This window comes from Engystomops pustulosus, chromosome 7 (assembly GCF_040894005.1).
Source record: "Engystomops pustulosus chromosome 7, aEngPut4.maternal, whole genome shotgun sequence".
In the NCBI taxonomy this organism is placed as follows: domain Eukaryota; kingdom Metazoa; phylum Chordata; class Amphibia; order Anura; family Leptodactylidae; genus Engystomops; species Engystomops pustulosus.
The window spans coordinates 1,948,104-1,970,673 of record NC_092417.1 but is presented as its reverse complement, the minus strand read 5'-3'; the positions used below and the strand labels follow the sequence as shown (position 1 = coordinate 1,970,673).

Here is a 22,570-nt window from a genome sequence, read left to right as displayed (position 1 = left end):
GTGGTGATTGTTACTTACACATGACACATTGTCCCCAGCCCTGTCCCCATCAGCCCCCGCACCTGTGTTACTGGAGACATCACTGACACCATGTTACCTGCTCCTATTATACTGCCCAGTGGTGATTGTTACTTACACATGACACATTGTCCCCAGGCCTGTCCCCATCAGCCCCCGCACCTGTGTTACTGGAGACATCACTGACACCATGTTACCTGCTCCTATTATACTGCCCAATGGTGATTGTTACTTACACATGACACATTGTCCCCAGCCCTGTCCTCATCAGCCCCCGCACCTGTGTTACTGGAGACATCACTGACACCATGTTACCTGCTCCTATTATACTGCCCAGTGGTGATTGTTACTTACACATGACACATTGTCCCCAGCCCTGTCCCCATCAGCCCCCGCACCTGTGTTACTGGAGACATCACTGACACCATGTTACCTGCTCCTATTATACTGCCCAGTGGTGATTGTTACTTACACATGACACATTGTCCCCAGCCCTGTCCCCATCAGCCCCCGCACCTGTGTTACTGGAGACATCACTGACACCATGGCCGCTGCTCCTATTATACTGCCCAGTGGTGATTGTTACTTACACATGACACATTGTCCCCAGCCCTGTCCCCATCAGCTCCCGCACCTGTGTTACTGGAGACATCACTGACACCATGTTACCTGCTCCTATTATACTGCCCAGTGGTGATTGTTACTTACACATGACACATTGTCCCCAGCCCTGTCCCCATCAGCCCCCGCACCTGTGTTACTGGAGACATCACTGACACCATGTTACCTGCTCCTATTATACTGCCCAGTGGTGATTGTTACTTACACATGACACATTGTCCCCAGCCCTGCCCCCATCAGCCCCCGCACCTGTGTTACTGGAGACATCACTGACACCATGTTACCTGCTCCTATTATACTGCCCAGTGGTGATTGTTACTTACACATGACACATTGTCCCCAGTCCTGTCCCCATCAGCCCCCGCACCTGTGTTACTGGGGACATCACTGACACCATGTTACCTGCTCCTATTATACTGCCCAGTGGTGATTGTTACTTACACATGACACATTGTCCCCAGCCCTGTCCCCATCAGCCCCCGCACCTGTGTTACTGGAGACATCACTGACACCATGTTACCTGCTCCTATTATACTGCCCAGTGGTGATTGTTACTTACACATGACACATTGTCCCCAGCCCTGTCCCCATCAGCCCCCGCACCTGTGTTACTGGGGACATCACTGACACCATGTTACCTGCTCCTATTATACTGCCCAGTGGTGATTGTTACTTACACATGGCACATTGTCCCCAGCCCTGTCCCCATCAGCCCCCGCACCTGTGTTACTGGAGACATCACTGACACCATGTTACCTGCTCCTATTATACTGCCCAGTGGTGATTGTTACTTACACATGACACATTGTCCCAGCCCTGTCCCCATCAGCCCCCGCACCTGTGTTACTGGGGACATCACTGACACCATGTTACCTGCTCCTATTATACTGCCCAGTGGTGATTGTTACTTACACATGACACATTGTCCCCAGCCCTGTCCCCATCAGCCCCCGCACCTGTGTTACTGGGGACATCACTGACACCATGTTACCTGCTCCTATTATACTGCCCAGTGGTGATTGTTACTTACACATGACACATTGTCCCCAGCCCTGTCCCCATCAGCCCCCGCACCTGTGTTACTGGAGACACCACTGACACCATGTTACCTGCTCCTATTATACTGCCCAGTGGTGATTGTTACTTACACATGACACATTGTCCCCAGGCCTGTCCCCATCAGCCCCCGCACCTGTGTTACTGGGGACATCACTGACACCATGTTACCTGCTCCTATTATACTGCCCAGTGGTGATTGTTACTTACACATGACAGATTGTCCCCCAGCCCTGTCCCCATCAGCCCCCGCACCTGTGTTACTGGAGACATCACTGACACCATGGCCGCTGCTCCTATTATACTGCCCAGTGGTGATTGTTACTTACACATGACACATTGTCCCCAGCCCTGTCCCCATCAGCCCCCGCACCTGTGTTACTGGAGACACCACTGACACCATGTTACCTGCTCCTATTATACTGCCCAGTGGTGATTGTTACTTACACATGACACATTGTCCCCAGCCCTGTCCCCATCAGTCCCCGCACCTGTGTTACTGGGGACATCACTGACACCATGTTACCTGCTCCTATTATACTGCCCAGTGGTGATTGTTACTTACTCCTGACACATTGTCCCCAGCCCTGTCCTCATCAGCCCCTGCACCTGTGTTACTGGAGACATCACTGACACCATGTTACCTGCTCCTATTATACTGCCCAGTGGTGATTGTTACTTACACATGACACATTGTCCCCAGCCCTGTCCTCACCAGCCCCCGCACCTGTGTTACTGGAGACATCACTGACACCATGTTACCTGCTCCTATTATACTGCCCAGTGGTGATTGTTACTTACACATGACACATTGTCCCCAGTCCTGTCCCCATCAGCCCCCGCACCTGTGTTACTGGAGACATCACTGACACCATGTTACCTGCTCCTATTATACTGCCCAGTGGTGATTGTTACTTACACATGACACATTGTCCCCAGCCCTGTCCCCATCAGCCCCCGCACCTGTGTTACTGGAGACATCACTGACACCATGTTACCTGCTCCTATTATACTGCCCAGTGGTGATTGTTACTTACACATGACACATTGTCCCCAGCCCTATCCTCACCAGCCCCCGCACCTGTGTTACTGGAGACATCACTGACACCATGTTACCTGCTCCTATTATACTGCCCAGTGGTGATTGTTACTTACACATGACACATTGTCCCCAGCCCTGCCCCCATCAGCCCCCGCACCTGTGTTACTGGAGACATCACTGACACCATGTTACCTGCTCCTATTATACTGCCCAGTGGTGATTGTTACTTACACATGACACATTGTCCCCACCCCTGTCCCCATCAGCCCCCGCACCTGTGTTACTGGAGACATCACTGACACCATGTTACCTGCTCCTATTATACTGCCCAGTGGTGATTGTTACTTACACATGACACATTGTCCCCAGCCCTGTCCCCATCAGCCCCCGCACCTGTGTTACTGGGGACATCACTGACACCATGTTACCTGCTCCTATTATACTGCCCAGTGGTGATTGTTACTTACACATGACACATTGTCCCCCAGCCCTGTCCCCATCAGCCCCCGCACCTGTGTTACTGGAGACATCACTGACACCATGTTACCAGCTCCTATTATACTGCCCAGTGGTGATTGTTACTTACACATGAGACATTGTCCCCAGCCCTGTCCCCATCAGCCCCCGCACCTGTGTTACTGGAGACATCACTGACACCATGTTACCTGCTCCTATTATACTGCCCAGTGGTGATTGTTACTTACACATGACACATTGTCCCCAGCCCTGTCCCCATCAGCCCCCGCACCTGTGTTACTGGAGAATCACTGACACCATGTTACCTGCTCCTATTATACTGCCCAGTGGTGATTGTTACTTACACATGACACATTGTCCCCAGCCCTGTCCCCATCAGCCCCCGCACCTGTGTTACTGGGGACATCACTGACACCATGTTACCTGCTCCTATTATACTGCCCAGTGGTGATTGTTACTTACACATGACACATTGTCCCCAGCCCTGTCCCCATCAGCCCCCGCACCTGTGTTACTGGAGACATCACTGACACCATGTTACCTGCTCCTATTATACTGCCCAGTGGTGATTGTTACTTACACATGACACATTGTCCCCAGCCCTGTCCCCATCAGCCCCCGCACCTGTGTTACTGGGGACATCACTGACACCATGTTACCTGCTCCTATTATACTGCCCAGTGGTGATTGTTACTTACACATGACACATTGTCCCCAGCCCTGTCCCCATCAGCCCCCGCACCTGTGTTACTGGAGACATCACTGACACCATGTTACCTGCTCCTATTATACTGCCCAGTGGTGATTGTTACTTACACATGACACATTGTCCCCAGCCCTGCCCCCATCAGCCCCCGCACCTGTGTTACTGGAGACATCACTGACACCATGTTACCTGCTCCTATTATACTGCCCAGTGGTGATTGTTACTTACACATGACACATTGTCCCCAGCCCTGTCCTCACCAGCCCCCGCACCTGTGTTACTGGAGACATCACTGACACCATGTTACCTGCTCCTATTATACTGCCCAGTGGTGATTGTTACTTACACATGACACATTGTCCCCAGCCCTGTCCTCACCAGCCCCCGCACCTGTGTTACTGGAGACATCACTGACACCATGTTACCTGCTCCTATTATACTGCCCAGTGGTGATTGTTACTTACACATGACACATTGTCCCCAGCCCTGCCCCCATCAGCCCCCGCACCTGTGTTACTGGAGACATCACTGACACCATGTTACCTGCTCCTATTATACTGCCCAGTGGTGATTGTTACTTACACATGACACATTGTCCCCAGCCCTGTCCCCATCAGCCCCCGCACCTGTGTTACTGGAGACATCACTGACACCATGTTACCTGCTCCTATTATACTGCCCAGTGGTGATTGTTACTTACACATGACACATTGTCCCCAGCCCTGTCCCCATCAGCCCCCGCACCTGTGTTACTGGGGACATCACTGACACCATGTTACCTGCTCCTATTATACTGCCCAGTGGTGATTGTTACTTACACATGACACATTGTCCCCAGCCCTGTCCCTATCAGCCCCCGCACCTGTGTTACTGGAGACATCACTGACACCATGTTACCTGCTCCTATTATACTGCCCAGTGGTGATTGTTACTTACACATGACACATTGTCCCCAGCCCTGTCCCCATCAGCCCCCGCACCTGTGTTACTGGGGACATCACTGACACCATGTTACCTGCTCCTATTATACTGCCCAGTGGTGATTGTTACTTACACATGACACATTGTCCCCAGCCCTGTCCCCATCAGCCCCCGCACCTGTGTTACTGGAGACATCACTGACACCATGTTACCTGCTCCTATTATACTGCCCAGTGGTGATTGTTACTTACACATGACACATTGTCCCCAGCCCTGTCCCCATCAGCCCCCGCACCTGTGTTACTGGGGACATCACTGACACCATGTTACCTGCTCCTATTATACTGCCCAGTGGTGATTGTTACTTACACATGACACATTGTCCCCAGCCCTGTCCCCATCAGCCCCCGCACCTGTGTTACTGGAGACATCACTGACACCATGGCCGCTGCCCCGCCTAAGGCGTCTGCAATGAAGGGGAAATGTGTTTTGGGGGAAAAAGTTCATTTTCTAGGTAAATACTGACTGTGTAATGAATTGCTGATAAGCTGATCCTCTTTATAACATTCTGGAGAATATAACACCTGATGCCGGAGACTTTGTAACAATTACCATTTGTATCATTCTCACAACTTATGGCCATGACTGTATGTGACCTCCGTATACTCTGTGCTGTACATGTGACCTCTGTATACTCTGTGCTGTACATGTGACCTCCGTATACTCTGTGCTGTACATGTGACCTCTGTATACTCTGTGCTGTACATGTGACCTCCGTATACTCTGTGCTGTGCATGTGACTTCCGTATACTCTGTGCTGTACATGTAACCTCCGTATACTCTGTGCTGTGCAGGGCGCCTCCTCCAGTCTGGTGGTGAAGTTTGCAGACACGGAGAAGGAGCGGGGTCTGCGCCGGATGCAGCAGGTGGCCAATCAGCTCGGGATGTTCAGCCCCATTGCCCTCCAGTTTGGGGCGTACAGCGCGTATACACAGGCAGTAAGTGACCAGGTGAATTCAGCGCCCTCTACCTGTCACTATTCTGTGTGCAGCTCTATGACATCATCATGACATCATCAGACAATATCCTCATAACCTCAGCATTTATAGTCCCCTCACTCTATTCTATGACCTCGCCCTTCTGCTCTGACCTTCTCCTCTGACCTCACCCTTCTCCTCTGACCTCACCCTTCTCCTCTGACCTCACCCTTCTCCTCTGACCTTCTCCTCTGACCTCGCCCTTCTTCTCTGACCTCGCCCTTCTCCTCTGACTTTCTCCTCTGACCTCGCCCTTCTTCTCTGACCTCGCCCTTCTTCTCTGACCTCGCCCTTCTCCTCTGACCTCGCCCTTCTCCTCTGACTTTCTCCTCTGACCTCGCCCTTCTCTAACCTTGCCCTTCTCCTCTGACCTCGCCCTTCTCCTCTGACCTCGCCCTTCTCCCGTGACTTTCTCCTCTGACCTCGCCCTTCTCCCGTGACTTTCTCCTCTGACCTCGCCCTTCTCCCGTGACTTTCTCCTCTGACCTCGCCCTTCTCCTCTGACTTTCTCCTCTGACCTCGCCCTTCTCCTCTGACTTTCACTTCTGACCTCGCCCTTCTCCTCTGACTTTCTCCTCTGACCTTGCCCTTCTTCTCTGACCTCGCCCTTCTCCTGTGACTTTCTCCTCTGACCTTGCCCTTCTTCTCTGACCTCGCCCTTCTCCCGTGACTTTCTCCTCTGACCTCGCCCTTCTCCTCTGACCTCGCCCTTCTCCCGTGACTTTCTCCTCTGACCTCGCCCTTCTCCCGTGACTTTCTCCTCTGACCTCGCCCTTCTCCCGTGACTTTCTTCTCTGACCTCGCCCTTCTCCTGTGACTTTCTCCTCTGACCTTGCCCTTCTTCTCTGACCTCGCCCTTCTCCTGTGACTTTCTTCTCTGACCTCGCCCTTCTCCTGTGCCTTTCTCCTCTGACCTCGCCCTTCTCCCGTGACTTTCTTCTCTGACCTCGCCCTTCTCCTCTGACCTCGCCCTTCTCCTCTGACTTTCTCCTCTGACCTCACCCTTCTCCTCTGACTTTCTCCTCTGACCTCACCCTTCTCCCGTGACTTTCTTCTCTGACCTCGCCCTTCTCCTGTGACTTTCTTCTCTGACCTCGCCCTTCTCCTGTGACTTTCTCCTCTGACCTTGCCCTTCTTCTCTGACCTCGCCCTTCTCCTGTGACTTTCTTCTCTGACCTCGCCCTTCTCATCTGACTTTCTCCTCTGACCTCGCCCTTCTCCTCTGACCTCGCCCTTCTCCTCTGACCTCGCCCTTCTCCTCTGACCTTCTCCTCTGACCTTCTCCTCTGACCTCGCCCTTCTCCTCTGACTTTCTCCTCTGACCTCGCCCTTCTCCTCTGACTTTCTCCTCTGACCTCGCCCTTCTCTAACCTTGCCCTTCTCCTCTGACCTCGCCCTTCTCCTCTGACCTCGCCCTTCTCCTCTGACCTCGCCCTTCTCCCGTGACTTTCTCCTCTGACCTCGCCCTTCTCCCGTGACTTTCTCCTCTGACCTCGCCCTTCTCCTCTGACTTTCTCCTCTGACCTCGCCCTTCTCCTCTGACTTTCTCCTCTGACCTCGCCCTTCTCCTCTGACTTTCTCCTCTGACCTCGCCCTTCTCCTCTGACTTTCTCCTCTGACCTTGCCCTTCTTCTCTGACCTCGCCCTTCTCCTGTGACTTTCTCCTCTGACCTTGCCCTTCTTCTCTGACCTCGCCCTTCTCCTGTGACTTTCTCCTCTGACCTCGCCCTTCTCCCGTGACTTTCTCCTCTGACCTCGCCCTTCTCCCGTGACTTTCTCCTCTGACCTCGCCCTTCTCCCGTGACTTTCTCCTCTGACCTCGCCCTTCTCCCGTGACTTTCTTCTCTGACCTCGCCCTTCTCCTGTGACTTTCTCCTCTGACCTTGCCCTTCTTCTCTGACCTCGCCCTTCTCCTGTGACTTTCTTCTCTGACCTCGCCCTTCTCCTGTGCCTTTCTCCTCTGACCTCGCCCTTCTCCCGTGACTTTCTTCTCTGACCTCGCCCTTCTCCTCTGACCTCGCTCTTCTCCTCTGACTTTCTCCTCTGACCTCGCCCTTCTCCTCTGACTTTCTCCTCTGACCTCGCCCTTCTCCTCTGACTTTCTCCTCTGACCTCACCCTTCTCCTCTGACTTTCTCCTCTGACCTCACCCTTCTCCCGTGACTTTCTTCTCTGACCTCGCCCTTCTCCTGTGACTTTCTTCTCTGACCTCGCCCTTCTCCTGTGACTTTCTCCTCTGACCTTGCCCTTCTTCTCTGACCTCGCCCTTCTCATCTGACTTTCTCCTCTGACCTCGCCCTTCTCCCATGACTTTCTCCTCTGACCTCGCCCTTCTCCTCTGACCTCGCCCTTCTCCTCTGACCTCGCCCTTCTCCTCTGACCTCGCCCTTCTCCTCTGACCTTCTCCTCTGACCTCGCCCTTCTCCTCTGACCTTCTCCTCTGACCTCGCCCTTCTCCCGTGACTTTCTCCTCTGACCTCGCCCTTCTCCTCTGACCTCGCCCTTCTCTAACCTCGCCCTTCTCCTGTGACTTTCTCCTCTGACCTTGCCCTTCTCCTGTGACTTTCTCCTCTGACCTCGCCCTTCTCCTCTGACCTCGCCCTTCTCCCGTGACTTTCTCCTCTGACCTTGCCCTTCTCCTGTGACTTTCTCCTCTGACCTTGCCCTTCTCTAACCTCGCCCTTCTCCTCTGACCTCGCCCTTCTCTAACCTCGCCCTTCTGTGACTTTCTCCTCTGACCTCGCCCTTCTCCTGTGACTTTCTCCTCTGACCTCGCCCTTCTCCCGTGACTTTCTCCTCTGACCTCGCCCTTCTCCCCTGACTTTCTCCTCTGACCTCGCCCTTCTCCCCTGACTTTCTCCTCTGACCTCGCCCTTCTTCTGGGACCCTTTGTTGTCACCTTGCCCTTCTCGCGACCTCACCTTAATTTTGTCATGTGACCTTCTCCTCTGACCTTACCCTTTCTCTGGGACCTTGCCTTCTTCCGGTGACCTTCTCCTCTGACTTTCTGTGACCTATTTATTCTCTTGTGACCATTCTTTTTTGTTTCCTTTTGCTATAACCTCACCCTTTCTCTTGTGACCTTCTTGTGTTTCCTCACCCTTCTCCTGCGACCTTGCCCTCCTCAGTGACCTGTGTCTCACCCCCTCTCATGGTCATGTGTTGGTCTTGGTTCCCCTCTGTGATGTCTCACACTCTTGCTGTTCTTGTGCCCCCCTCAGCTCATGCAGCAGCAGGCCGCCCTGGTGGCCGCACACAGCGCTTACCTCAACCCTATGGCTACAATGGCCGCTGTCCAGATGCAACAAATGGCGACAATCAACCCCAACGGAATTATAGCCACCCCCATCACGCCCATCACATCCTCGTCAGGTAAGTGGACGGATCTCCGCACCCTGGGGTGGTACACGGGGGCCGGCACTCACCAATTACTGTTGTGGTCTCTGTAGGTACCAGTACCCCGCCGACCCTCGCTGCCACTCCAGTATCCGCCATCCCGGCCACACTGGGGGTTAATGGGTACAGTGCGGTCCCCTCCCAGAGCAGCGTACAGCCCACGTCAGAGGCCATTTATACCAACGGCCTGCACCCCTACCCAGGTAATACCGGTATGTATGATACCCTGCTTCTAATGGTCCACAACGCAGGTCCACCCTACAGACACCCTTCACATATAACCTTCCTCTCCTTCTAGCCCAAAGTCCGGTGACCCAGCTGGACCCCCTGCAGCAGGCCTACGCCGGCATGCAGCATTATACAGGTGCGTCATCTCACAGGGACGGGGGGTATTGTATGGGGTTCACACCACCAATGTCATGACCTATGTCCATCTATGCTCTAGCTGCCTACCCCGCCGCCTACGGTCTGGTGAGCCCGGCATTCAGCCAGCCCCCGCCCCTGTTACCGCAGCAGCCTCCGCAGCAGCAGCAGCAACAGCAGAGGGAAGGTGAGTGGCGACCATACAAGGCACCCATGCGTGGCCATGTGCACCCGGAGACTAAGCTCAATGTGTTATGTGTTCCCCCCAGGTCCTGAAGGCTGCAACATCTTCATCTACCACCTGCCCCAGGAATTTACAGATTCGGAGATTCTACAGATGTTTCTACCATTCGGAAACGTCATCTCCGCCAAAGTGTTTGTAGACAGAGCCACCAACCAGAGCAAGTGTTTTGGTAAGCGTCCTCCACGGAGGTGAGTGTGCCCTTGGTTCTCCCGTGGGTTGACGCTCATCCGGTGTTTCTCACTTCCAGGCTTTGTAAGTTTTGACAATCCCGGCAGCGCCCAGGCTGCCATCCAGGCCATGAACGGTTTCCAGATTGGCATGAAGAGACTCAAAGTACAACTAAAGCGACCAAAAGATGCCAACCGGCCGTACTGATGGTTCAGGTGGGTATATGAGGCAAGCAGCCAACATGGGGCTACAAATGCCCACCACACTGTGAGTCCACATACACCCACTGTGTGTCCTACCAAGTCCTCCTGTCCACATATAGTCCTCAGTGTCACCTTCTACTTCCCTGATCTCCCAGTGATCGTGAAGCTACGTCTTAAGGGACTTTTGTGGATGCAGGGACCATGACAAGTCAGCTCCATCTCTACTGAGGCTCCACAAATGGTCCTGTGAATCTAGGACATAACTGTAGGGATTTACTGATCCCAAGTATAAATGTAGAACATCTAGTGATCCCAGATCTTCTATAATTCAAGGACATGAGACACTGATCCACCAACGAGCCCCGATGTTTCTATAAATCCAGGATATGGCATTGGGATTGGGATATCAGAAGCTCCTACAAGTCTAGGACCGGATACAGCCATCCATTAATCCCTATACATCTCCGATCCCACAAGTGCTCATGGTGTGAATCTAGGACATAGTGATCCAATGATTCCAGATGTTCTTCTAAATCTAGGGATCTCCTCGGCCCTTATAATTTAGGCTATGGCCCAGATATCCAATGATCTAGAATAATCTGCCTGATGATATGGATCCCAGACGATCACAATGATCTGTTCATAATCTTTATGTATGAGAATCGTAAAAAGTAAAGAGATGATATAAAACGTAACCACATGACCATAAAAAAAAACAGCTTCTCTTTTTCTGCCGCTTGTAACCCGCCCACCTTGTGCCAGGGTCCAATCAAATCATGAGACAACTCTGTCGCTTTGACCTAGCGTCCATTGGCTGCCCTGGGACTCGTAGCACCGCCCCCTTGTAAGTTGCATCCATTGGAATGACTGTGTTGTATTTTGAGACTCCTCCCTAATTGCCTCACCCTCCTCCCCTGTGTTAGCCCCGCCCATGAGGAGCGGGCTCCATGGGAGATCTTTGTTTTGTATAGGATGCATGGAGTGCTGTGGAAATATGGAGTTGATGTGCCGTGCAATATTGATTGTCTATAGGCCGTGGAGGACCACGTGACGGGTGACGCCCTTTTTTATGGCATCTGCAAAATGGGGAGAGCACAAAACTAAAATCATGTAGACAAAGGCAAAGAATGATGGACCCTGACGTGTGGCCGGTGTAGATCTATGTATCCTGGGGTTGGGGGAGGGGGTCAGTGCTTCCGGTCCATTTTGTGGATGTTTGATAAAAGGGGTCACCTGCCACCAATATGACTTGTACGAGGACTGATAACTTGTGACTGATGCTCCCCCCCCCCCCTCTGCCATTTTCTTGTGCTGACGTTGAGTCTTGGCAATGCTTGATGTGGTCTGTGCACTTCTGTTTACGCTGTTTTCCATCATCCATTGTCTCGGGTCTTTTCCCATCCATCCACAACTTTCATCCTCAATCCTGCTGGATCCACTTCTATACATTCATGTTCGTAGGAAAATGTGGGAGGAGTTACCATTTCTAGGGAGGGGCACCAATGCATGAGCTGTCCAGGATGTTTGATGGGTAGTGGTCAGGTGGGTTATATACAGTAGACACCAGGACTTGGAGGACTTCTCCAGGACTCATGATCACTTTCTACCAGAAACTGCGCCACGCCTGTACATGGATCACGTTGTGTATTTCAACTTGGTTCCATTAAACTAAAAAGTTGTGGGGCTGTACTTGGAAAATCTTGGAGAACCCCTTTAAGTATTGGCTGCTTCCACCCTCAGTGTCTTCTCCATGATCATCTCCTCTGCATGAGACATTGGGACATGACCCTTCCTGCCATCATGTTTCCTCCCCCCTCTCCACCAGTCTCATTATGTGTGGTCCCATCATAGAGCCCCTTTCATAGCGCTTGACCTACTGGCTGTGATCTTCTATTTGGGGGTGCATCCAGATGTTTGTCTGGCATGGCTAATTGGCAGCCAATGCCCCACTGCTTGGTGAAACCTAGAATGAAATGAGGCCTCAAAGTCGAACCTGAGACGGATGATGTCCAGTAGATGTTGGGTAAGGTGATGATCGGATCTCCAGGTCCAGGAGGACACCTAGAATATTACATGCCTGGATCTGGACGTATTCAGGGCACATGAGACATATTGATGACCTTCATGTCCTCTAGACCCTGGTCTTCAGATTTGTGCTTGTTATTCTTACATATCCCTCTTTAAATTCTGGGTACTGACACTTTAAAGATGGTGACTCCAAACCTGACCTTCGTAGACCCCTCCATGTTTACGAGCAAACCAACCTCAGGGTGTTCCCTCTGCTCTAACCTAGACCTGAGGGCCTTCTACTCTACATCATTGTACGATGGAGCAGGGTGTAATCTTAGGGTGTAGTGGTGATGCAGCAGGACATGGACATGGAGATGATGGGATACCTCCATGTTCCTTGAGGTGCCCAGCTATATACAGTAACGGCACGTCCCAGGATTTAAGCCCAGATGGTGAAGGTCAGGAGGGGTAGACATGTTCTCCATCTGTGGACCATGCAATGACTTTTTGTTTTTGCTTTTCCTTTGCAGTGGGTGCACCTGATTTTTGGGATCATGGGGTTCCTATTCCCCTTTCTCTTTCCACACCTTGCAAAAAGGACTCCAAACTTTTTTTCTGCTGCTGGACCAAGATGGACAATTTTTTTTTTCAGGGGAAACTGCTTATTAAGCTGATTCTGATAATCACCCAACTCGTAACCAGCAAGGACCTCCAAAACTCATGGCCACCCCGTCACGGAGGTGGAGAAGTGGAACATTCCTGGATCTGCACACACCGGAGTGGACAGGGTAGAGCTACACTTGCCGCGTCCAGCCTCTCTCTCTCGTGGGCACTGGATTTATTTTGTAAACTTTGGGGAAAAAATGTAAAAAAAAAAAAACAAAAACAATTTTTTTTTTAAATGTGGAGGTAGCGGCTGCGGGGGCGGCAGTGGGGTGCGTGGCGCAGGGATCGGGAGGGGTGATGTTGTGTTTAGATTACGAATTTCACTCGTCGTCCCGTCTGCAAATGTTTAGGTGGGAATATGGCGTTTTATGAGGTAGAGTGAATATTTCTGGTGGCAGCTCGGCCGGTGCCCCGCTGGTAAGGTAGGTGGAGCTGCTGTGTACATACAGAGAGGATCTGGGCAGCAGTGCAATATCCCTTATCCCTGACACTCACTCCTTCCAGCTGCTGCTCCTCAGACCCCGGGGGACACGACAGTCCAGCCCAGAAGACCCTCCTGTAGGCGTCTGCCATCCCTGGGGCTCTGAGCTGATAAATACACTGAATAGTTAATTGTATACAGCAAAAATATTATATCTAAAACATGTAGAGGGAAACTGTACCCCCTGACTGCTATATGGAGATCCCCCAACCTGGTGGGACAGTTCTTGTTCGGAGATTTAGTCCTTGAAGAACTGCCCCCTGTGGCTCCTTCTATGAGGAGTTACATCCCATGTGGTCACACCAGAGATGCATTCTGGGCTGTTCCTCAGAGGAGGAGCTATCTTTTGTATGGTTCCTCAGAGGAGGAGCTTCCTTTCACAGGGTCCCCTGAAGGAGGAGCTACTTTGTATCCAATCCCTCAGAAGAGATGGCTTGTATGATGTCCCTCAACAGAGAGGCTACATTGTCATGTGGTCTGAAAAAAGTATGTGGCCCCATCAGTAGCAGGGCCGCTTTCTGTAAGGTCCCACAAAAGAGAAGTTACATTCCATTTAGTCTTCTCAGATAACTTACTATGTTCCATGTTATTTCCTAATGGCTATTCCCTCAAGGGAGCAGCTGTCTTCTTTGTTGTTCCTCAAAAGGAGCAAGTATCTTCTGTTGGGTTCCTCAAGGGAGTGGCTATCTTTTGTGGAGATCCTCAAGGGAGCAGCATTTTAATGTTGTGTTCCACAAAGGATCGGCTATCTTCTGTGGGCTTCTTAAAAGGAGCCTCTGTCTTCAGTGGGGATCCACAAAGAAGCAACTATCTACCGTTGTGTTCCTCGCAGGAGTGGCTTTCTTCTGTAGCATTCTTCCATAGAGTGTTGTTCCTCGGAGGAGGAGCCTTCTGTGTGAGGAACCTTTTACGTTGTTCCTTAGAGAAGGAATGGGTTTCCCTTTGGAATTTTGCCCCCAATGTCATCCCCAAACAAATATTAGATGGTGTGATCTGTGCCCTCAGGTCCACCGGGCCGGCACTGGTGATGGGGACAGGTTGGGCTCTCTCAGGGGTAGGAAGTCTCTCTCACAATGGACACTGCAGAATGGTGTCTGACGGGAACCTCAATGCACCCAGCCCTGTCTGCACCCGCTCTACACCCCGACCCCTCTGGGGTCACTTATATCTGCACAAGGACACAAGCAGCGCTATTGTGGGGTTTTACCCTATTCTTTTACTTTTTATGGGGGGAGGGGCCTAAAATGTAATGTAGTAGATTTCTGTAGACCCTAGAAGAGTTACCTTTACCCCCTAAGAGAAACCTCGTGCTGTGCGCCGCCATCTTGGGTGACGCGTCTCCCGGCACTTCCCAGAACTCCTATTTTTCCACTTTGATAACTGCCCCTCCCCCACTGACTTGCACTTAGGTACAACTAATGAAAACCTCTCAGATTATAGAAATGTAATATATGGAAACCAAGACTCTCTCTACCGGAAGAAGACATTTTGTGGGCACAAGATGTGGGAGGTAATCACGCGATGGCCACCTATAAGCCAATTCCCTGGGGATCTGGCGCACAATATGGCACATTACAGGCAGATATTCATTGAAATTGAAAAATTGCGCCCCCCATGGTCAGATGGCTGAGTGTGGTATTACACCTTAGCACTAAATCTATTATTCTGGGGAAAGGACACTTTTAGTCTAATCTAATAATCCCCTTTCAGCAGCTACATGTGATCAGGCCGCCGCCCACGTGGTGACATCACACATGTAGGCGGGGTTATCTCGCAGTCTTTACCTTACGTGATGACACCCCCAGAATGGGCCAAATCTGCATATCACAGGTCAGAGGTCGCGGCCCCAGTGCGCTGACACAGGAAGCAAAATGTTTACAGTATAAAAAAAACGGAAACCTCCCGGAAATGTACAGGATTTTGTTTGTTGAGAGAAAAGTCTCCACCGTTTTATTGTCAGATTTAGAAGATTTGGGGATTTTTGTGGGAGGGAGGGGCAAAGGGTATTTTAATATTTAATATAAATGAGGGCGGGGGAGGGGCTATATCAGACCAATCATGGGGGATTATATAACTTATTTCTTATTTATTACTTATTTTTAATTATTTAAATTTTCTTTTCTGTTTAAATGAAATAAATTTGATGAATAGTGACCACAAGCTGTCCGACTGATTCATTGTACGACAGGAGCTCACAGCAGCACAGAGGATTTCACTCACTGGTGTAAAGGAGCAGGGGGCAGCGTCCTCCTATCACCCCTACAGGCGACTGTCCTAAACTGTGTCCCCACATCATCACACCAGCAGGGGGCAGTGTCCTCCTATCACTCCTAGAGGTGACTGTCCTATACCATGGCCCCACATCATCACACCAGCAGGGGGCAGTGTGTCCTCCTATCAGTACTAGGGGTGACTGTCCTATACCATGGCCCCCACATCATCACACCAGCAGGGGGCAGTGTGTCCTCCTATCACTGCTAGGGGTGACTGTCCTATACCATGGCCACCACATCATCACACCAGCAGGGGGCAGAGTCCTTCTATCACTCCTAGGGGTGACTGTCCTATACCATGGCCTCCACATCATCACACCAGCAGGGGGCAGTGTGTCCTCCTATCACTCCTAGGGGTGACTGTCCTATACCATGGCCCCCACATCATCACACCAGCAGGGGGCAGTGTGTCCTCCTATCACTCTAGGGGTGACTGTCCTATACCATGGCCCCACATCATCACACCAGCAGGGGGCAGTGTGTCCTCCTATCACTCTAGGGGTGACTGTCCTATACCATGGCGCCCACATCATCACACCAGCAGGGGGCAGTGTCCTCCTATCACTTCTAGGGGTGACTGTCCTATACCATGGCCCCCACATCATCACACCAGCAGGGGGCATTGTGTCCTCCTATCACTCCTAGGGGTGACTGTCCTATACCATGGCCCCCACATCATCACACCAGCAGGGGGCAGTGTCCTCCTATCACTGCTAGGGGTGACTGTCCTATACCATGGCTCCCACATCATCACACCAGCAGGGGGCAGTGTCCTCCTATCACTACTAGGGGTGACTGTCCTATACCATGGCTCCCACATCATCACACCAGCAGGGGGCAGTGTCCTCCTATCACTACTAGGGGTGACTGTCCTATACCATGACGCCCACATTATCACACCAGCAGGGGGCAGTGTGTCCTCCTATCACTGCTAGGGGTGACTGTCCTATACCATGGTCCCCACATCATCACGCCAGCAGGGGGCAGTGTGTCCTCCTATCACTTCTAGGGGTGACTGTCCTATACCATGGCCCCCACATCATCACACCAGCAGGGGGCAGTGTCCTCCTATCACTGCTAGGGGTGACTGTCCTATACCATGGCCCCCACATCATCACACCAGCAGGGGGCAGAGTCCTTCTATAACTATTAGGGGTGACTGTCCTCTACCATGGCCTCCACATCATCACACCAGCAGGGGGCAGTGTCCTCCTATCACTGCTAGGGGTGACTGTCCTATACCATGGTCCCCACATCATCACACCAGCAGGGGGCAGTGTGTCCTCCTATCACTTCTAGGGGTCTCTGTCCTATACCATGGCCCCACATCATCACACCAGCAGGGGGCAATGTCCTCCTATCACTGCTAGGGGTGACTGTCCTATACCATGGCCCCCACATCATCACACCAGCAGGGGGCAGTGTGTCCTCCTATGACTACTAAGGGTGACTGTCCTATACCATAGCCCCACATCATCACACCAGCAGGGGGCAGTGTGTCCTCCTATCACTACTAGGGGTGACTGTCCTACACCATGACCCCCACATCATCACACCAGCAGGGGGCAGTGTCCTCCTATCACTGCTAGGGGTGACTGTCCTATACCATGGCCCCCACATCATCACACCAGCAGGGGGCAGTGTCCTCCTATCACTCTAGGGGTGACTGTCCTATACCATGGCCCCCACATCATCACATCAGCAGGGGGCAGTGTCCTCCTTTCACTCCTAGGGGTGACTGTCCTATACCATGGCCCCCACATCATCACACCAGAAGGGGGCAGTGTCCTCCTATCACTCTAGGGGTTACTGTCCAATACCATGGACCCCACATCATCACACCAGCAGGGGGCAGTGTGTCCTCCTATCACTTCTAGGGGTGACTGTCCTATACCATGGCCTCCACATTATCACACCAGCAGGGGGCAGTGTCCTCCTATCACTACTAGGGGTGACTGTCCTATACCATGACCCCTACATCATCACACCAGCAGGGGGCAGTGTGTCCTCCTATCACTTCTAAGGGTGACTGTCCTATACCATGGCCCCCACATCATCACACCAGCAGGGGCAGTGTCCTCCTATCATTCCTAGGGGTGACTGTCCTATACCATGGCCCCCACATCATCACACCAGCAGGGGGCAGTGTCCTCCTATCACTACTAGGGGTTACTGTCCTATGCCATGGCCCCCACATCATCACACCAGCAGGGGGCAGTGTGTCCTCCTATCACTGCTAGGGGTGACTGTCCTATACCATGGCCCCCACATCATCACACCAGCAGGGGGCAGAGTCCTTCTATCACTACTAGGGGTTACTGTCCTATGCCATGGCCCCCACATCATCACACCAGCAGGGGGCAGTGTCCTCCTATCACTCTAGGGGTGACTGTCCTATACCATGGCCCCCACATCATCACATCAGCAGGGGGCAGTGTCCTCCTTTCACTCCTAGGGGGGACTGTCCTATACCATGGCCCCCACATCATCACACCAGAAGGGGGCAGTGTCCTCCTATCACTCTAGGGGTTACTGTCCAATACCATGGACCCCACATCATCACACCAGCAGGGGGCAGTGTGTCCTCCTATCACTTCTAGGGGTGACTGTCCTATAGCATGGCCTCCAAATTATCACACCAGCAGGGGTCAGTGTCCTCCTATCACTACTAGGGGTGACTGTCCTATACCATGACCCCTACATCATCACACCAGCAGGGGGCAGTGTGTCCTCCTATCACTTCTAAGGGTGACTGTCCTATACCATGGCCCCCACATCATCACACCAGCAGGGGGCAGTGTCCTCCTATCATTCCTAGGGGTGACTGTCCTATACCATGGCCCCCACATCATCACACCAGCAGGGGGCAGTGTCCTCCTATCACTACTAGGGGTTACTGTCCTATGCCATGGCCCCCACATCATCACACCAGCAGGGGGCAGTGTGTCCTCCTATCACTGCTAGGGGTGACTGTCCTATACCATGGCCCCCACATCATCACACCAGCAGGGGGCAGAGTCCTTCTATCACTACTAGGGGTTACTGTCCTATGCCATGGCCCCCACATCATCACACCAGCAGGGGGCAGTGTCCTCCTATCACTCTAGGGGTGACTGTCCTATACCATGGCCCCCACATCATCACATCAGCAGGGGGCAGTGTCCTCCTTTCACTCCTAGGGGGGACTGTCCTATACCATGGCCCCCACATCATCACACCAGCAGGGGGCAGTGTCCTCCTATCACTCTAGGGGTTACTGTCCAATACCATGGACCCCACATCATCACACCAGCAGGGGGCAGTGTGTCCTCCTATCACTTCTAGGGGTGACTGTCCTATAGCATGGCCTCCAAATTATCACACCAGCAGGGGTCAGTGTCCTCCTATCACTACTAGGGGTGACTGTCCTATACCATGACCCCTACATCATCACACCAGCAGGGGGCAGTGTGTCCTCCTATCACTTCTAAGGGTGACTGTCCTATACCATGGCCCCCACATCATCACACCAGCAGGGGGCAGTGTCCTCCTATCATTCCTAGGGGTGACTGTCCTATACCATGGCCCCCACATCATCACACCAGCAGGGGGCAGTGTCCTCCTATCACTACTAGGGGTTACTGTCCTATGCCATGGCCCCCACATCATCACACCAGCAGGGGGCAGTGTGTCCTCCTATCACTGCTAGGGGTGACTGTCCTATACCATGGCCCCCACATCATCACACCAGCAGGGGGCAGTGTCCTCCTATCACTTCTAGGGGTGACTGTCCTATATCATGGCCTCCACATCATCCCACCAGCAGGGGGCAGTGTGTCCTCCTATCACTGCTAGGGGTGACTGTTCTATACCATGGCCCCCACATCATCACACCAGCAGGGGGCAGTGTGTCCTCCAACACTCCTAGGGGTGACTGTCCTATACCATGGCCCCCACATCATCACACCAGCAGGGGGCAGTGTGTCCTCCTATCACTCCTAGGGGTGACTGTTCTATACCATGGCCCCCACATCATCACACCAGCAGGGGGCAGTGTGTCCTCCTATCACTTCTAGGGGTGACTGTCCTATACCATGGACCCCACATCATCACACCAGCAGGGGGCAGTGTGTCCTCCAACACTCCTAGGGGTGACTGTCCTATACCATGGTCCCCACATCATCACACCAGCAGGGGGCAGTGTGTCCTCCTATCACTTCTAGGGGTGACTGTCCTATACCATGACCCCTACATCATCACACCAGCAGGGGGCAGTGTCCTCCTATCACTTCTAAGGGTGACTGTCCTATACCATGGCCCCCACATCATCACACCAGCAGGGGGCAGTGTCCTCCTATCATTCCTAGGGGTGACTGTCCTATACCATGGCCCCCACATCATCACACCAGCAGGGGGCAGTGTGTCCTCCTATCACTACTAGGGGTGACTGTCCTATATCATGGCCCCCACATCATCACACCAGCAGGGGGCAGTGTGTCCACCTATCACTTCTAGGGGTGACTGTCCCATACCATGGCCCCCACATCATCACACCAGCAGGGGGCAGTGTCCTCCTATCACTGCTAGAGGTGACTGTCCTATACCATGGCTCCCACATCATCACACCAGCAGGGGGCAGTGTCCTCCTATCACTGCTAGAGTTGACTGTCCTATACCATGGCTCCCACATCATCACACCAGCAGGGGGCAGTGTGTCCTCCTATCACTTCAAGGGGTGACTGTCCTATACCATGGCCTCCACATCATCACACCAGCAGGGGGCAGTGTCCTCCTATCACTACTAGGGGTGACTGTCCTATACCATGGCTCCCACATCATCACACCAGCAGGGGGCATTGTCCTCCTACCACTGCTAGAGGAGATTGTCCTATACCATGGCTCCCACATCATCACACCAGCAGGGGGCAGTGTGTCCTCCTATCACTTCTAGGGGTGACTGTCCTATACCATGGCCCCACATCATCACACCAGCAGGGGGCAGTGTCCTCCTATCACTCCTAGGGGTGACTGTCCTATACCATGGCCCCCACATCATCACACCAGCAGGGGGCAGTGTCCTATCACTACTTGGGTTGACTGTCCTATACCATGTCTCCAGAAATCATCAAAGCAAAAGGAGGAAGTGTCCTCTTATCACTCCTAGGGGTGCCTGTCCAATACCATCGGTATGTGAAATTCTGACCAAATATGGGCATTATTTCTGGATGAAAGATGAGACCCGTACTCTCAGCAGCATAGGCATCTACTCAGTATTGTTTCAGCTCAGCTTGCTGTGTATGCTGACCCCTGACGCCTGCTGGCTATGATAGAAAGGTGTCAGGACACACAGGACATGGCAGCTCGCTGTGTATGGGGATGTAGTCACAGAGAGGTCAGAGCACCCATGCTGACCCCTGACCACTGCTGGCTATGATAGAAAGGTGTCAGGACACACAGGACATGGCAGCTCGCTGTGTATGGGGGTGTAGTCACAGAGGGGCAGAGCGCCCATGCTGACCCCTGACCACTGCTGGCTATGATAGAAAGGTGTCAGGACACACAGGACATGGCAGCTCGCTGTGTATGGGGGTGTAGTCACAGAGAGGTCAGAGCGCCCATGCTGACCCCTGACCACTGCTGGCTATGATAGAAAGGTGTCAGGACACACAGGACATGGCAGCTCGCTGTGTATGGGGATGTAGTCACAGAGAGGTCAGAGCACCCATGCTGACCCCTGACCACTGCTGGCTATGATAGAAAGGTGTCAGGACACACAGGACATGGCAGCTCGCTGTGTATGGGGGTGTAGTCACAGAGGGGCAGAGCGCCCATGCTGACCCCTGACCACTGCTGGCTATGATAGAAAGGTGTCAGGACACACAGGACATGGCAGCTCGCTGTGTATGGGGGTGTAGTCACAGAGAGGTCAGAGCGCCCATGCTGACCCCTGACCACTGCTGGCTATGATAGAAAGGTGTCAGGACACAAGACATGGCAGCTCGCTGTGTATGGGGGGTGTAGTCACAGAGGGGTCAGAGCACCCATGCTGACCCCTGACCACTGCTGGCTATGATAGAAAGGTGTCAGGACACACAGGACATGGCAACTCGATGTGTATAAGGGGTGTAGTCACAGAGAGGTCAGAGCGCCCATGCTGACCCCTGACCACTGCTGGCTATGATAGAAAGGTGTCAGGACACACAGGACATGGCAGCTCGCTGTGTATGGGGGGTGTAGTCACAGCGGGGTCAGAGCGCCCATGCTGACCCCTGACCACTGCTGGCTATGATAGAAAGGTGTCAGGACACACAGGACATGGCAGCTCGCTGTGTATGGGGGGTGTAGTCACAGAGGGGTCAGAGCACCCATGCTGACCCCTGACCACTGCTGGCTATGATAGAAAGGTGTCAGGACACAGGACCTGGCAGCTCGCTGTGTATGGGGGGTGTAGTCACACAGAAGGGTCAGAGCGCCCATGCTGACCCCTGACCACTGATGGCTATGATAGAAAGGTGTCAGGACACACAGGACATGGCAGCTCGCTGTGTATGGGGGGTGTAGTCACAGAGAGGTCAGAGCGCCCATGCTGACCCCTGACCACTGCTGGCTATGATAGAAAGTTGTCAGGACACAGGACATGGCAGCTCGCTGTGTATGGGGGTGTAGTCACAGAGGGGTCAGAGCTCCCATGCTGACCCCTGACCACTGCTGGCTATGATAGAAAGGTGTCAGGACACACAGGACATGGCAGCTCGCTGTGTATGGGGGGTGTAGTCACAGAGGGGTCAGAGCGCCCATGCTGACCCCTGACCACTGCTGGCTATGATAGAAAGGTGTCAGGACACACAGGATATGGCAGCTCGCTGTGTATGGGGGGTGTAGTCACAGAGGGGTCAGAGCGCCCATGCTG

The 22,570-nt window shown here is 52.8% G+C and overlaps 1 protein-coding gene across 14 annotated transcripts in view; it reads left to right on the top strand.

Annotated features, from left to right (window-relative positions):
* The window catches only part of CELF3 (CUGBP Elav-like family member 3), a 74,032-nt gene extending 60,843 nt beyond the window's left edge, over positions 1-13,189 (top strand). For 5 of the 14 annotated variants that reach the window (XM_072114463.1, XM_072114457.1, XM_072114455.1 and 2 more), the window contains 8 exons: positions 5,696-5,851; positions 9,099-9,249; positions 9,327-9,485; positions 9,572-9,637; positions 9,719-9,823; positions 9,906-10,049; positions 10,128-10,263; positions 12,792-13,189. In XM_072114463.1, the coding sequence (XP_071970564.1) occupies positions 5,696-5,851; positions 9,099-9,249; positions 9,327-9,485; positions 9,572-9,637; positions 9,719-9,823; positions 9,906-10,049; positions 10,128-10,255 (909 nt within the window). In that variant the 3' untranslated portion in view covers positions 10,256-10,263; positions 12,792-13,189. Of the gene's footprint in view, positions 1-5,695; positions 5,852-9,098; positions 9,250-9,326; positions 9,486-9,571; positions 9,638-9,718; positions 9,824-9,905; positions 10,050-10,127; positions 10,264-11,013; positions 11,096-12,791 lie in introns of all 14 variants that reach the window. The other 9 variants (XM_072114461.1, XM_072114456.1, XM_072114454.1 and 6 more) reach the window with 4 other exon arrangements.
* Positions 13,190-22,570: the final 9,381 nt, after the last annotated feature.